The following is a 13310-nucleotide window of genomic DNA, read 5'->3' on the forward strand; positions in this document are numbered from 1 at the left end:
AGATTATAAATAAATAATCTGTAGCTATATTTATTTATATCCAACCAGCACACAGTGTACACTGGAACCTCAGGAAGATAGCAAACATACAGGCCAAAGAACGTGAAGTGTTGGACCAGGCAAGGACTGAGTTTTTCAAGAAAGGAAGATGAATACTAAGAGGATAAGAAACCTAAGTCTTCTAAGTAAGAAAGCATGAAAGTGAGACTACCCTCAGTATTCCTGTGTGCCTGCTGTGTGCCAAATCTGCTCTAGAAACTTCTCCACTTTCTCTATTGAGTCCTCATCAAATTTATTTTTTGTTGTCTGCTATCTCCAGTGAGGCACCAAACCTGCAAGAGTTAGGTCATTTGTCTCCTACTCTCCAACTCAAGCGTCCAGAAAACAGGAAAGTATTTTTAAACTGTGAGTGTTTTTTCTCTTTCAGCAAAAATTAAGGGGGGTGGGGATGCAACATCATATTTTGAGTAGATGTTATTCCTTAGAAAAAAAAAAAAACACTAAATAAATTATTTTGCTGCCTTTTATAGAAAGTCATAGACCAGAGGCCCAGTCCAGACAGGATATCCAGATTTATTTGTAACTTGTAAACTTGGTTTGTTTTAAGACAATGACTTCTGCTGTGGTCTTTCTTATTGGTGCTATTGTAAGTTATGATGCTGGCTTACAAAAAGAGCTAGACAAGTGAGCTTCAGTCTAAACTGCAAGGCAATTATTACACACACACACACACACACACACAGAGAGAGAGAGAGAGAGAGAGAGAGAGAGAGAGAGAGAGAGAGAGAGAGAGAGAGAGAGAGAGAACTATTCTGTCAAGAGTAGTGAGAACAGTCCAGTTCTGTCCACAGATATTACTGAAGTTCCAGACTGGGTAGATGCCTCTCTCCATCTTACATGGGTTTACATGGTATTGATTCTGCCTTGACCATTTAACTCTTAATCTCCAGCTTAGCATGTATGGAACTCTCAAAAGCTGAAAGAGTCTGACCTGTCTATCTCTCGTATCTCCTCTTCTTTCCATTGTACAACTGTGTTTAGCAGTGCTTTGATTAGCTATTGAAATGACCAAAGAAAAACATTATTATTAAAAATCATTTTTATTACCCTACACAGAAAAAAAAAATTGAATTCAAGGTCAGAAACCCTTACCCAGAAAACCTTCCAACCACATCCAGATGTCCCGGGCCACCAGCCAGCCATGACTCTGTGGGTGTTTTGTAAAGCCTCACACAATTAGAAACAAGAATCTGCTAGAACAATAACAAGATCAGTGATGAATGTCAAAACTAAAGAAAAATTATTTTTAGGTTCGCATTCTTAAATTATCTGCATTACTGTTCACATCTACTGTCCTCAAGAGAAATGTCAGTGAAGGTAAATCTGAGGACAGAAATGTCTGAGAGTCTGGGAGTCATTTATAGTCTGCAGGAAACCATAGGAAGGGGATAGCATATTACTCTTGTGTGGAGGCCATCTGAGGGAGCATTTATATGAGAAGGGCCACATAGAGTTATGATGTGTGTTACATATGTAAATTGTGATATTTGAGCTCGCTGAGAACCCGGTGCATGGAACAGGACTGCCCCTATCCTATTTCAGAACCACAAGTTTACTGTCTCAGCTTGTCCTCTAAGGTCCTTTGTCTGGAGATGGGCTGTCTTCTAACTCTGTGAGAGAGAGGAAAAATAGCTAGAAGATGAACCATCTGCAACAGAGGTTGCTATTGTTTACCACATGATGTAAATTGCCTATAGGGGTAGAAGAGAAGCCAAAAATTCAGCCACGGGAAACTCATCATTCAGAAACGTCAGCTGGCTGGCTCAGCTCCCCCAGTTGGTTTCTGCTGGGAGTTTTGAATACCTGATTTGTTGACCTTGTCTTGATGTGGGTCTGGTTTTCCTTTGACTTGGAAACCTCAGCAGAGAGAGCACTCTGCTCTACTGGAATCTCTGGGGAATTGCATCTGGCTGCCTCAACAGGGCTACTGCAGTCAGATTCTGTTTTCTGTGTCTTGATTTGATTATGTTACATTTCTTCTGTAATTTGCTTTTAAGTGGAAACCTCACTCAAAAAGATTTTGCACTACTCAGAACTCTCTCTATTCAAACCACAGGCTGGTTGCCTCAAAAGAGCTAGTACCAGCCATTTCTGCTGATTTTATTTAAATAATTGATGCTGTTTTTTAAAAGAAATTTTTAAAGATTTATTTACTTCTATTTTATGCATTTGTGCTTTCCTTTATGTATGTATGTGTATCACATGCATGCCGTGTGCCTGCAGAGGACTGAAGAGGACATTAGATCCATTGGAACTAAAGTGACAGACAGTTTTGAACCACTATATGCATGCTGGGAGCCAAACCCTGATGCCTTTGCAAACAGAGGAGAACCATCTTCCTAGATACTTCTGCTAGATGTTTTAAGCATCTAATTTTGTGCTGTTGTGATGGCTGTTTTGTAACTTATTCTTTTAGTTTGCCTTGCTATATACTTAATCACGCAATTCAAAAATCAAAGTATAGCCATCAGAAACCATTGTCTAGACCATGCAGAACAAATGTGCAAAACCAAGGGTTATCAGGTGCTAAGATTCTTGGGTGCAAATTTGGCTCTAGCATTAGCTAATTAGCTATAAGATATTCAGTTTCCTCACCTCTAACGTGAGTGTTGGAAAAAAAAAAACCCACTGAGTTGTTGTTAGGTTAAATGGGTTATGCTCCAAGTCCCCATGATCACTTTCCTAGAACTCACTTAAGTGGCCATCATTTTTGTTGGTGTTATTAATTCCCCAGAAGAGTGAAAATTTTCACCTTTATCTTTATGAGAGAAGATGAAAAAAGGTGGTACAGGCATCCTTCTTCTTTTTCTTCTCCTTCTCCTCCTCCTCCTCCTCCTTTCTCTCTCTCTCTCTCTCTCTCTCTCTCTCTCTCTCTCTCTCTCTCTCTCTCTCTCTCTCTCTCAGCTTTGGGAGAGTCTGTGGCCACCTCTCTGACTTTCAGCACTGGGATAAAAGCTGAGTACCACCATGCCCAGATGATTTTCTTAGTCTACTACAGTAGCTTACAGTCCTGGAGTTTATATCAGTCCCTCCTGAAGAGCTAAGCAAAACAGAAAGAACCCCATGGTCATATTCAATTAGTCAATTCATCTGGTTTGTTTTAGACAGTCTCGGTCTCACTTTGAAACATGATTCTTCTTAAGCAATTTGATGCAGGTGCTTTATCCATCACTCAGTGCTTCTTGTCATCTGTCTGGTTTACATCATGAAAATGAAAGAAATTAAAACGGATTGTGTCTCTCTCCTTCCAGAATCTACCCCACTAGCTTCTCTACAGAGGTGGAAATGAAGTGGTAAGGAGGCCAGCAGAGGCAGCTCAAGAGCTGTCTCTGTCTTGGGCACTTCAGAAGGTTTATCTGCCTGAAATCTCAAGACACCAATTCTGTCTCTCTGAACTTCATTTCTAATGCTACAACATCTGGCTGAGAACAGACAAAAGACTCAGGTTAGCTAAACGCATTCAATAGATGGGAAATTTCACTCCCCCCCAAAAGGAGGAAGGGTTTAAACCCTGTAGGTAATAAGTCTCAAGCCTATTCCTGCTCCATCCACCTCTTCCTCCATTAGAATAGAATGTGTTACCAAACACTCCCTTCAAACACCACAAGAAGGAAAATAGGAGGAAAAGGAGGAGGAGGAGGAGGAGGAGGATTACTATGATGATGTATGGCCATTATCACTCGACTTCCCCACTCTTGCACCCTGCCATGAGGACTATAAACAAATTACACAGTCCTGGTGAATCCTGAAAATTCCAACAAGGTCCTCTCACAGAGCATCCTTGCTGCCTAAGTGTCTTTTCCAGCGTGTACAATAGAAATAGGTCTCTGCTAAAGGTTGAAGTAATATATTTTGCCTGATTGAATCCAGTGACCTCGTTTCAGAATATTATATGGGCTGTTGGAACTTCTAGTTCAAGAATTCATATTCTTTCTTTCTTCCTTCCTTCCTTCTTTCTTCCTTCCTTTCTTCCTTTCTTTTTATTAATATCTCTGAGAAGATAAAGCTTTTATATACAGCTCCAATCCCAGCTCAATTGTATCTTTTCCTTTAAAAATAAGAAGTTGCGTGAGATGATCTAGGAGACTCATATATGCTGTACTCTGGTACTCCATGACACACCTCAGAAGGCAGTTCAGAATGGCAGCACTAGGTAAGGAAGAGGATGGAGAAGTAGTGGGGAGAGACTTATTTCCTGCTTTGGGGGAACCTTGAAGTCTGAAACCTATGGTCATATAGAACCCATATAATAACTCGAGTGTGGCCAGTGTTTGATTCTTTGTGTGGAGGTCAGGAATGATGTGATCTAAGACCAAAGGCTGCTTTGGAAATCAGGACTTCTCTGGAAACTGCAATTTGAGAAAGCAGCTACTCCCATTCTAGTGTGGAAGGCAGGAAAAGCTGCAGTACTTGATAAGGTGTCCCTCTGGAGATGTGGTAGGGAAAAGGGACCAGTGATGAACTAGGGACCATTTCTGCAGCCACCGCTCCCTCTTCTAACTCCAAAGAAACCCTGTCTCCGCTGTCAGGAAGGCCACTCCCACAGGCTCACTCTTCCTCTGCTTCTCTCCCACAGGTGCTACCTGACTCCCAGTGCATGGACAGCCCTAGCAATAGCACCATAGCCCGTGGCTTTCTCCTTCAAGGCTTTTTCGAGTTTCCGCATCTGAGGCCCCTTCTCTTCCTGGTGCTGTTGGCTGTGCACCTGGCCACTTTGAGTGGTAACCTGCTCATCCTGGTGGCTGTGGTCTCGGTGCCCAGCAGGCCACCCATGCTGCTCTTCCTTTGCCAGCTGTCAGTCATTGAGCTCTGCTACACGCTAGTGGTGGTGCCCCGTTCTCTAGCCGACCTGAGCATGCCTGGCCATGGCAGGGGCAGCCCCATCTCCTTCTTGGGCTGTGCTGTCCAGATGCAGATGTTTGTGGCACTGGGTGGGGCTGAGTGCTTCTTGTTGGCAGCCATGGCCTATGACCGCTACGTGGCCATCTGCCACCCACTGCGCTATGCATCTATAGTGACCCCAGGTCTGTGTGCACGACTGGCCCTGGCCTGCTGCCTTGGGGGACTAGCTGTATCGGTGGGGCTAACGGTGGCAGTGTTCCACCTGCCTTTCTGTGGCTCCCGCCTGCTGGTGCATTTCTTCTGCGACATCACCGCACTGCTGCACTTGGCCTGCACCAGGAGCTACGTGGATGAGCTGCCTTTGCTAGGAGCCTGCCTGGTGCTGCTGCTGCTGCCCTCGATGCTCATTCTGACCTCCTATGGGGCCATTGCCTCTGCCCTGCGCCGCCTGCATGGTGGTGGAAGCAGACGCAAGGCTGCCTCCACCTGCGCCTCGCACCTGGCTGTCACCTTTCTGCATTATGGATGTGCCACCTTCATGTACGTGCGGCCCAAGTCCAGTTACTCCCCGCGACTGGATCGCACACTAGCACTGGTCTATACCAACGTCACACCACTTTTATATCCTCTTATCTACAGCCTGCGCAACCGGGAGATCACTTCTGCCATAAACAGAGTCCTGGGGCTCCGTGGATCAGGGTCTGTGTGAGCCCTGATGCAAAGGCCAAGACAGAGTGGGGACCTCCCGTTTGCTGAAGTGTCCCCTAGTGTTTGCATCTGGAAAGGCTCCTGGGAACGCAAGGGAGAGAAACAGGAAAGAGAACTTGGAAAGTGCCTGAGGAGAGACACAGAGGGCGGCTGTGTCTTTCTTCCCTTCCTGGAGGAATATCAAGAAGTAGAGAAACCGGGGTCTACAATGAGTGCTTCCTTTGATCCTTGCCAACTTTTCCCTATAATTACCAAGCCCATGCAAGCCAGTGACTGGCGTATAAGATGCCTGTGGTTGGAAGGGCAGATGTGAAGAGAGTAGCTTAGAGGTCACATAATCGCGCTAGACTTGTCAAGGCTGAGGGGAGCTGTTACAGAAGGTTTCCTGGGGCAATAGGTGGTACTTGGGATACTAGAGGAAAAGACGGTGTTAGTCAGAAGAGAAGGAAGGAGGGGACACAACGCGAAATGGGTTAGCGGAGGCTGAAGCACCCTAAAAGAGGATCGCAGCAATGGCTGGAGGGTCTGTACTGTGAGCTGCTGTACTCCCTTGCCCCTTGTGTGACAGCCTGGAAGCCGAGAGACAGACATAATTGCAATCAGTTTGCACCTCCTGTGTAGGAGGCAATGGAAACTGGTTCTAGGTTCCCGCACAGAAAATTAGATGTTTCTGGAAGAGTCGGAGATGAAATAGAACTTACAAAACCTGGGCTGAAACAGGTCTGGGGAGCATTTCTAACCCAGATCATTTGGTAAATGGTGGTATTTTTGCTGAAATGAGAGCCCAGGAGCCACGGAGGAAAGGACTTGTCACTCTGTTTGATACGTGGCTGGGACAAATGAGGAAGACTATGCAAACCGGAAAAGACACAGACCCAAGGTTCAGGGTGCAGGCTCAAGAAGATGAAGCAACTGGGGATTATGGGTCGCTGTTGAGGCCATGGGTGTGGCAGGTACTAGCCAGAGAACATAGATAAATGTAAAAGAAGAGGTTGAACCAGTAGCCAGAGGCAGATGCTTACATGGAAATAGAGGTATAGAACAGTCAGCAGACTTGAAGGTTGCTCCCTGGTCCTCTTTTCCCTCCACATTTCCAGGCTCAGTTGTCCCAATTGCCATCAGGGAAAGTCTACGTGATGCATGTGATCAAACACAGGTAGCAGTCATGGGGAGGCTGCCTGATGGAGACTAAGTTATCTAAAATATAGAAGTGGTTGAGTCTTCTGGAAGTCCACTGACAGACGCACAAGCCCTGCTTGTTAACCTGATTCTCCTTAACCTCAGTGTGAATATGTAGGATACCTGCCTATAAGAGCAGAGGGTGGTAGGAAGAAAAACACATGCTGTTACAGACCCTCTTTCCCATAAGCAGCCAGAGCCTTAGGATGTTACAGATATTTTCAAAAGATCATGAGCGCATAGACTTGCTGTCAGAATGACTGCTCTTTATCTCAGGGTGATTGCTGTGGTAGCCCTCATCCAAGGTTTTTGAGGGAAACCAGCATCAGGGTCTCAATGACACATTTGGCTTTCACTTCTGAGTTTGTGGGGACATGTATAGGGTACAAACACACTTACACACTAAGGAAGTGATTTAGCAATAGTACAAGAACAGGGAGGTGACAAGTGGGGGTGTCTGGCAATAATTCACAGAAAAGAACAGAAGGGTCTGAACAAGAGGGGCAGTGGGGATGTGGAAATATATCTTTCTTTCGTACAATACATTCCAATGAGAGTTTCACCTCCCTCCATGGCTCCCAACTCCACTAATCTCCCCTTCTGCCCAGATTCACTTCCTTCTGTTTCCTCTTCAGAAAAGAGCAGAACTCTAAAGACTATAGCAAAGCAAGACAGAACAAGATGCAATTAAGAGAAGGCAAAAAAAAAAAAAAAAAAAAAAAAAAAAAAAAAAAACCTTTATGCCACTGGGGCTGGACAAGGCAAACCAGTAGGAGGAAAAGGGTCCCAAGAACAGGCAAACACACACACACACACACACACACACACACACACACACACACCAAGCTAACAGCCATAACATACACAGAAGACCTGGTGCAGATCGACTTGTGCCTGCCTCTTGCCTTTTCAGTCTCTTTGACCCCATCTGCTCCATGCCAGTTGATTTAGTGGGCCATTTTCAGTATCCTCTTTGGTTTCTACAATCTTTCCACACTTTCTTCCACTGGTTTTCCAATCTCATAGGCAAGGGAACTGGCAAAGACCTCCAATTTAGAGTCTCTCTCTGCATAAAGTCCAAATGTAGGTCTCTACACTCCCATCTGCTGCTAGAGGAAGCTTTTATGATAAGACTGGACAAGGCACAGATCTATGAGAATAGCAGAATATCATTAGGAATTATTTCATTGACTTTTTTTCAGTTGAGTTTGGTTCTACCCTGGGTCTTCAGAGTTTAAAATATTTCTTTACACAAAGACTGCAATGAACTAATCCATTTTTTAAAAAAGCAGAGTATGATCACATAGATGTTTATGCCCCCATCTCTTACATGTAACTTGAAGAAGGAGAAGTACCACAGACGGTTGCCATAAGGATTAAATGGTTCAGTATTGGTGATACAGTTAGTAGAGTGTTTGCTGTTATTATCAAAAAAAAAAATACTGGCAAACAGAAAAAAGAATCAACACCTTAGAAAACGTTGCCCAAATAATGCATGAACAGATGACCTGCAAAAATAATTCTCATTATGGGATGACTGACTTCAGGAATGTTTAAGACTGTTCAAAGACTAATAAAGTTGCTACCTATATCTTCTCTATCCTTCTTATATTTTAATCTTTCTTTACATCCAGACTTTATTCTCCTCCCAGTTTATCCTCCAACTGTTCCCCATGCAACATCTCCTCCCCACCCTGTCTTTAAGAGGATGCCCCCACTCTTCACCCTACAAGACCTCCCCACTCCTTAGGCCATGAGTCTCTCAAAGGTTAGATGCATCATCTCTGACTGAGTCCAGGCCCAGCAATCCTCTGCTGTATTAGTGATGTGGGCCTCATATCATCAGGTGTATAGTGCAAGGTTAGTGGCTCAGTGTCTGAGAGACCCCAGGAGGCCATGTTAATTGAGACTATTGGTTGTCTTACAAGGTTGCCCTCCTCCTCACCTTCCTCCAGCTTCTGTTTGGTTGGGTGCAAATATCTGAATCTGACTCTTTCCGCTGCCTGTCGGGTCTTTCAAAGAGCAGTCATAATAGGTCCCTTTTTGGGGGAGTGCTTCATAGCCTCAGTAATAATGTTAGGGCTTGGGGCCTCCCCTTGAGCTGTATCCCCTTTTGGGCTTGTCACTGGACCTTCTTTCAAGAAGCTCTTTTCCATTTCCACCCCTGCAGTTCTTTCAGACAGGAACAACTCTGGGTCAGATTTTTTGACTGTGGGATGAAAACCCCATCCCTCCGCTTGATGTCCTGTCTTTCTACTGGAGGTGTCTTTCTATAAATTCCCTCAACCCTCTATCGAGAATTTCATCTAATGTCTCTCCCTTTGAGTTCTGAAAGTCTCTCATCAAGCAGTTCTCTGCTGTTACATTCTGGAAGGTCCCCCCACTTTCTACCTGCTGAGATTGAGTCTTTCCATTCTTTCTGCTGGTCCTCAAGGCTTCAGCCCTGTTTTTCCCCTTCAATACCTTATCATGTCCCCTCTTCCCCTTCCTGTCACCTTTTCTATCCAGGTTACCCTCCCATGATTGCTTTCTTCTCCCTCCCAAGTGGGACTGAGGCATCCTCACTTTGACCCTTCGGCTTGTTAGCTTTCTTGAGTTCTGTGGATTGTATCCTGGAATATCTGTGCTTTTTTGGCTAATAGCCAATTATTAGTGAGTGTATATATCATGCATATCCTTTTGGGTCTGAGTTACCTCACTCAGGATATTTTTTAGTTCCATTCATTTGCTTGAAAACTCAGAATCTCCCTGCTCTTAATAGCTGAGTAATACTCCATGTGTAAATGAATCACATTTTCTGTATCTATTCTTCTGTTGTGGGACATCTGGGCTGTTTCCAATTTCTGGCTATCACAAATAAGGCTGCTATGAACATAGTGGAGCACATGCCCCTGTGGCATGGTGGGGCATCTTTTGGGTATATGCTGAAGAGTGGTATAGGAATGCAGTTTAGATTTTGAGCCATGAGATCTGTCAGCTATTTAGTCAGCTAGTATAAAGATATATTGAGCCATCTCGGTCATAATTAACCTCATTTATTTTTGGAGGATCTGATGGTTTTTTAGACAATTATAGAGAAAGCAAAATATGGTGGTTTATATAGGTTGGGCCCCCGTAGACTCAAGTGTTTGAATGCTTGGCTCATAGGGAGTGGCACTATTAGGAGATATGGTCTTGCTGGATTAGGTATAGCCTTGCTGGAGGAAGTAAGTCACTTTGGTGGCAGGTCTTGATGTCTCCTTTGTTAAAGCTCTGCCTAGTGTGGAATCCAGTCACCTTTTGCTGCCTGTGGATCAAGATGTACAACTCTCAGCTCCTCCCACACCATATCTGCCTGCAGGTTGCCTTACTTCTTACCATAATAACCATGTACTAAACCTCTGAAAGTGTAAACTAGCCCTAATTAATTTTTTATGAGTTGCCTTGATCATGATATTTCTTCACAGTAATAAAGCCCTAACAAAGTCAGAAGTTGATATCAGGGACTGGGGTATTTCTGTGATGGGCCTGAATAAGTTTTGTTTGAAGGAATGTGAAGTTTGAGATTGTGGATTAGAAAGTATGAAGACAGTTGTGCTAAGGGTGACTTAAACTATGGGGACCTGTATCAAGAGGTTTCAGAGAAAAAATTTTATAATCCTAGAGATTATTCTTGTGATATTTTGACAAAGAATATGACTGCTTTGTGTCCTTGTACAGAGTCTGCTCAAAGCTAAGGTGAAGAGATTTAGATAGTTTCATTGGCAAAGGAAATCTTAAAACAACCTAGTATAGAATCTGTCCTATGGGTCACTCTGATAAAGAGCATCTTGATGAAATACAGCAAGCTATGAAATAAAAGATACAAAATTTGTAATTCAAGGATTAAAGGGGCACTACCAGGAAGTGGTATGAAGCTAAAGCCTATGTTTAAGGAGATAAGCAAATAAAAAATATCAAATGGAATTAAGGGAGTTTCTACCTCAGGACAAAATCCCACCCAGTTAAGTTTCCATTTTGTGAAAAGGAATTTTTAAAAAGCTTAGGTCCAGGCATGTCAGTACACACCTTTAATCCCAGCACTCAGGAGACAGAGACTTGCAGATCTCTGAATTCAAGATCACCCTAGTCAACAGACGAAGTTCCAGGACAGCCAAGTTTAAACAGTAAAGGAAATCATGGAAAACAGGAAGCTGGTAAAGATGTAATCTAACAATTTGGCTATGTTCCAGTCCCAGCAAGCAGCAGAACTTGACAGCTTCAGCCAGATGGTTCTGCCTTTAGAATCAAGGCTAGAATAAAGGGGCTATAAAATCTCCCCACCATGACTAAGAAAAGCTGCTGAGGCCACACATGTGTCAGTGGTGTCCCTGAATGGAGGCCTAGAAAGGTTATTACATGAAGCTCTCAAGGTGAAACCCAAATGGCCTTGGAGACCCCAAGATATTAGAAATGCCAGAAATACCTGCTGAGAAAAGCAGCTCAAAAGGAAGAAGTGTGTTGTAGTCAACAAAGCTGAAAGGAACTGGAGATTTAAAGAGTATTTTGACATCAGAAATGGAGCCCCAAAGTTTGCAGTTTGCCAAGCTAATTTTTGGTCTTGCTTTGGTCCATTCCTCATTATGAGCTCTTCCCTATCTTTTGGAATGGTAATGTATATCCTGTGCTAAGAAATGTGGGAAGTGTGTGATCTGCATTTTTATTTGATTTTTATAGGGTATTACAGTAAAGAGATTGTGTGAATACTTTTAACTTTGAACTTTTAAACATTGTTGGGACTGTGATACACTATGGAAGCTTTTGAAGTCAGAGTAAATGCATTTTGCATTGTTTTATGGCTACAAGCCTATGGGGACCAGGGAGTGGAATGTGGTAGCATAAATAGATTTGGACCTTAGACTCAAGTGTTTGAATGTTTGGCCCATAGGGAGTAGCACTATGAGGAGGTATGGCCTTGTTGGAGTAGGTGTGACATTGTGGGAGGAAGTATGTCACTGTGGGGATGGGCTTTGAAGTCTCTTACACTAAAGCTCTCCCCTGTGCAGTATTCAGTCTCTTTTGCTGCCTGTAGATCAAGTTGTAAAACTCTAAGCTCCTTCTCCAACGTTATGTCTGTCTGCAAGCTGCCATGTTTCCCACCATGAGGATAATGAACTAAACCTCTAAAGCTGTAAGCCAGCCCCAATTAAAGGTTTTTCTTTATAAATTCCCATAGCCATGGTGGAATAAAACCCTAAAATGAGAGAGAATGAAATGGAAGAAGAGAGTGAAAGAAAGACATCAAAAACTCCCTAGAATGTTTGCAAACCAGTATTCTTTGTTATCCCCAGATCAAGAAAAGCTAAAATATTGTTCCATCCTAATACTTTTGAGTTAATAAGTTTTGTTGGCTTTAATTCATTGAAAATTATTTATTCATTTATCATTAATAGAATTTTCCCATGTACAATCCTTTACTAGACCGTGTGTAAGACTTATTAGTAGCAAGTTGAGCTGAAGCAGCATGCTAATTAATTATTGATGCTGCCGTCTCTGAATTATTTACTTCTCTAAAACAATCACTTTTATTTATTGAAAAAAATATATAATACATTTTGATCTTCTTCAGATTTTTCCCATCTCCCCACTTACTGATTTTCATCATTTCTCTCTGTCCTTTCTTCCTACTCCACCTCTCTCTCTAAAAATAAAACAAAACAAAACACACAAAAAAGACATACATACAGAAATCAAAGATCTGCACAAGTTCAAAGCAGACAAAATCCCCAAATCCCAGCTCTATGAAAGGGAAGTGGATACAGATACCCACTTTTACAACTGATACCTGCTAGGTCTCCAATGTGGTATAGTTAGTTGTATATGTCAACCACACTCCAGGACAGAGCTGGGGAATAGTTGGCCAACACAAAAGAAACTCAATGAGGTTTGTTTCTTTGTTTGCTGTGTACACTGGCTGGTTTTGTGTCAACTTGACACAAGCTAGAGTTATCACAGAGAAAGGAGCCTCAGTTGAGGAAATGCCTCCATGAGATCCAGCTGTAAGGCATTTTCTCAACTAGTGATCAAGGGGGGAGGGCCCAGCCCATTGTGGGTGGTGCCATCCCTGGGCTGGTAGTCCTGGGTTCTAGAAGAAAGCAGGCTGAGCAAGCCAGGGGAAGCAAGCCAGTAAGTGACATCCCTCCATGGCCTCTGCATCAGCTCCTGCTTCCTGATCTTCTTGAGTTCCAGTCCTGACTTCCTTTGGTGATGAACAGCAGTATGGAAGTGTAAGCTGAATAAACCCTTTCCTCCCCAACTTGCTCCTTGGTCATGATATTTTTGTGCAGGAATAGAAATCCTAAGACAGCTTGTCTGTATGTTTTTTGGCTTTTAAAAATATCTTTAATCATTTTTTACAGTACAGACTTTATCCTCTCCCAGTCCACCCTCCATTTGTTCCACATCCCACACACCCTCATCTCAAAGAGGTCTGATGAGGGTGTGCGGGATGTGGAACAATGGGAGAGTGGACTGGGAGACCACCCCACTCCCTGGAGCTTAGA

At 43.3% G+C, this 13310-nt stretch overlaps 1 protein-coding gene across 1 annotated transcript; it reads left to right on the forward strand.

Annotated features, from left to right (window-relative positions):
- Positions 1-4657: 4657 nt before the first annotated feature.
- Positions 4658-5611, forward strand: LOC308432251 (olfactory receptor 10AC1; the record flags this gene model as incomplete). Its single annotated transcript, XM_080932025.1, has 1 exon — positions 4658-5611. One exon carries the CDS (start codon positions 4658-4660, stop codon positions 5609-5611), a length of 954 nt encoding a protein of 317 aa, XP_080788151.1.
- Positions 5612-13310: the final 7699 nt, after the last annotated feature.

This window comes from Micromys minutus, assembly GCF_963924665.1.
Source record: "Micromys minutus genome assembly, chromosome: 18".
NCBI lineage: Eukaryota > Metazoa > Chordata > Mammalia > Rodentia > Muridae > Micromys > Micromys minutus.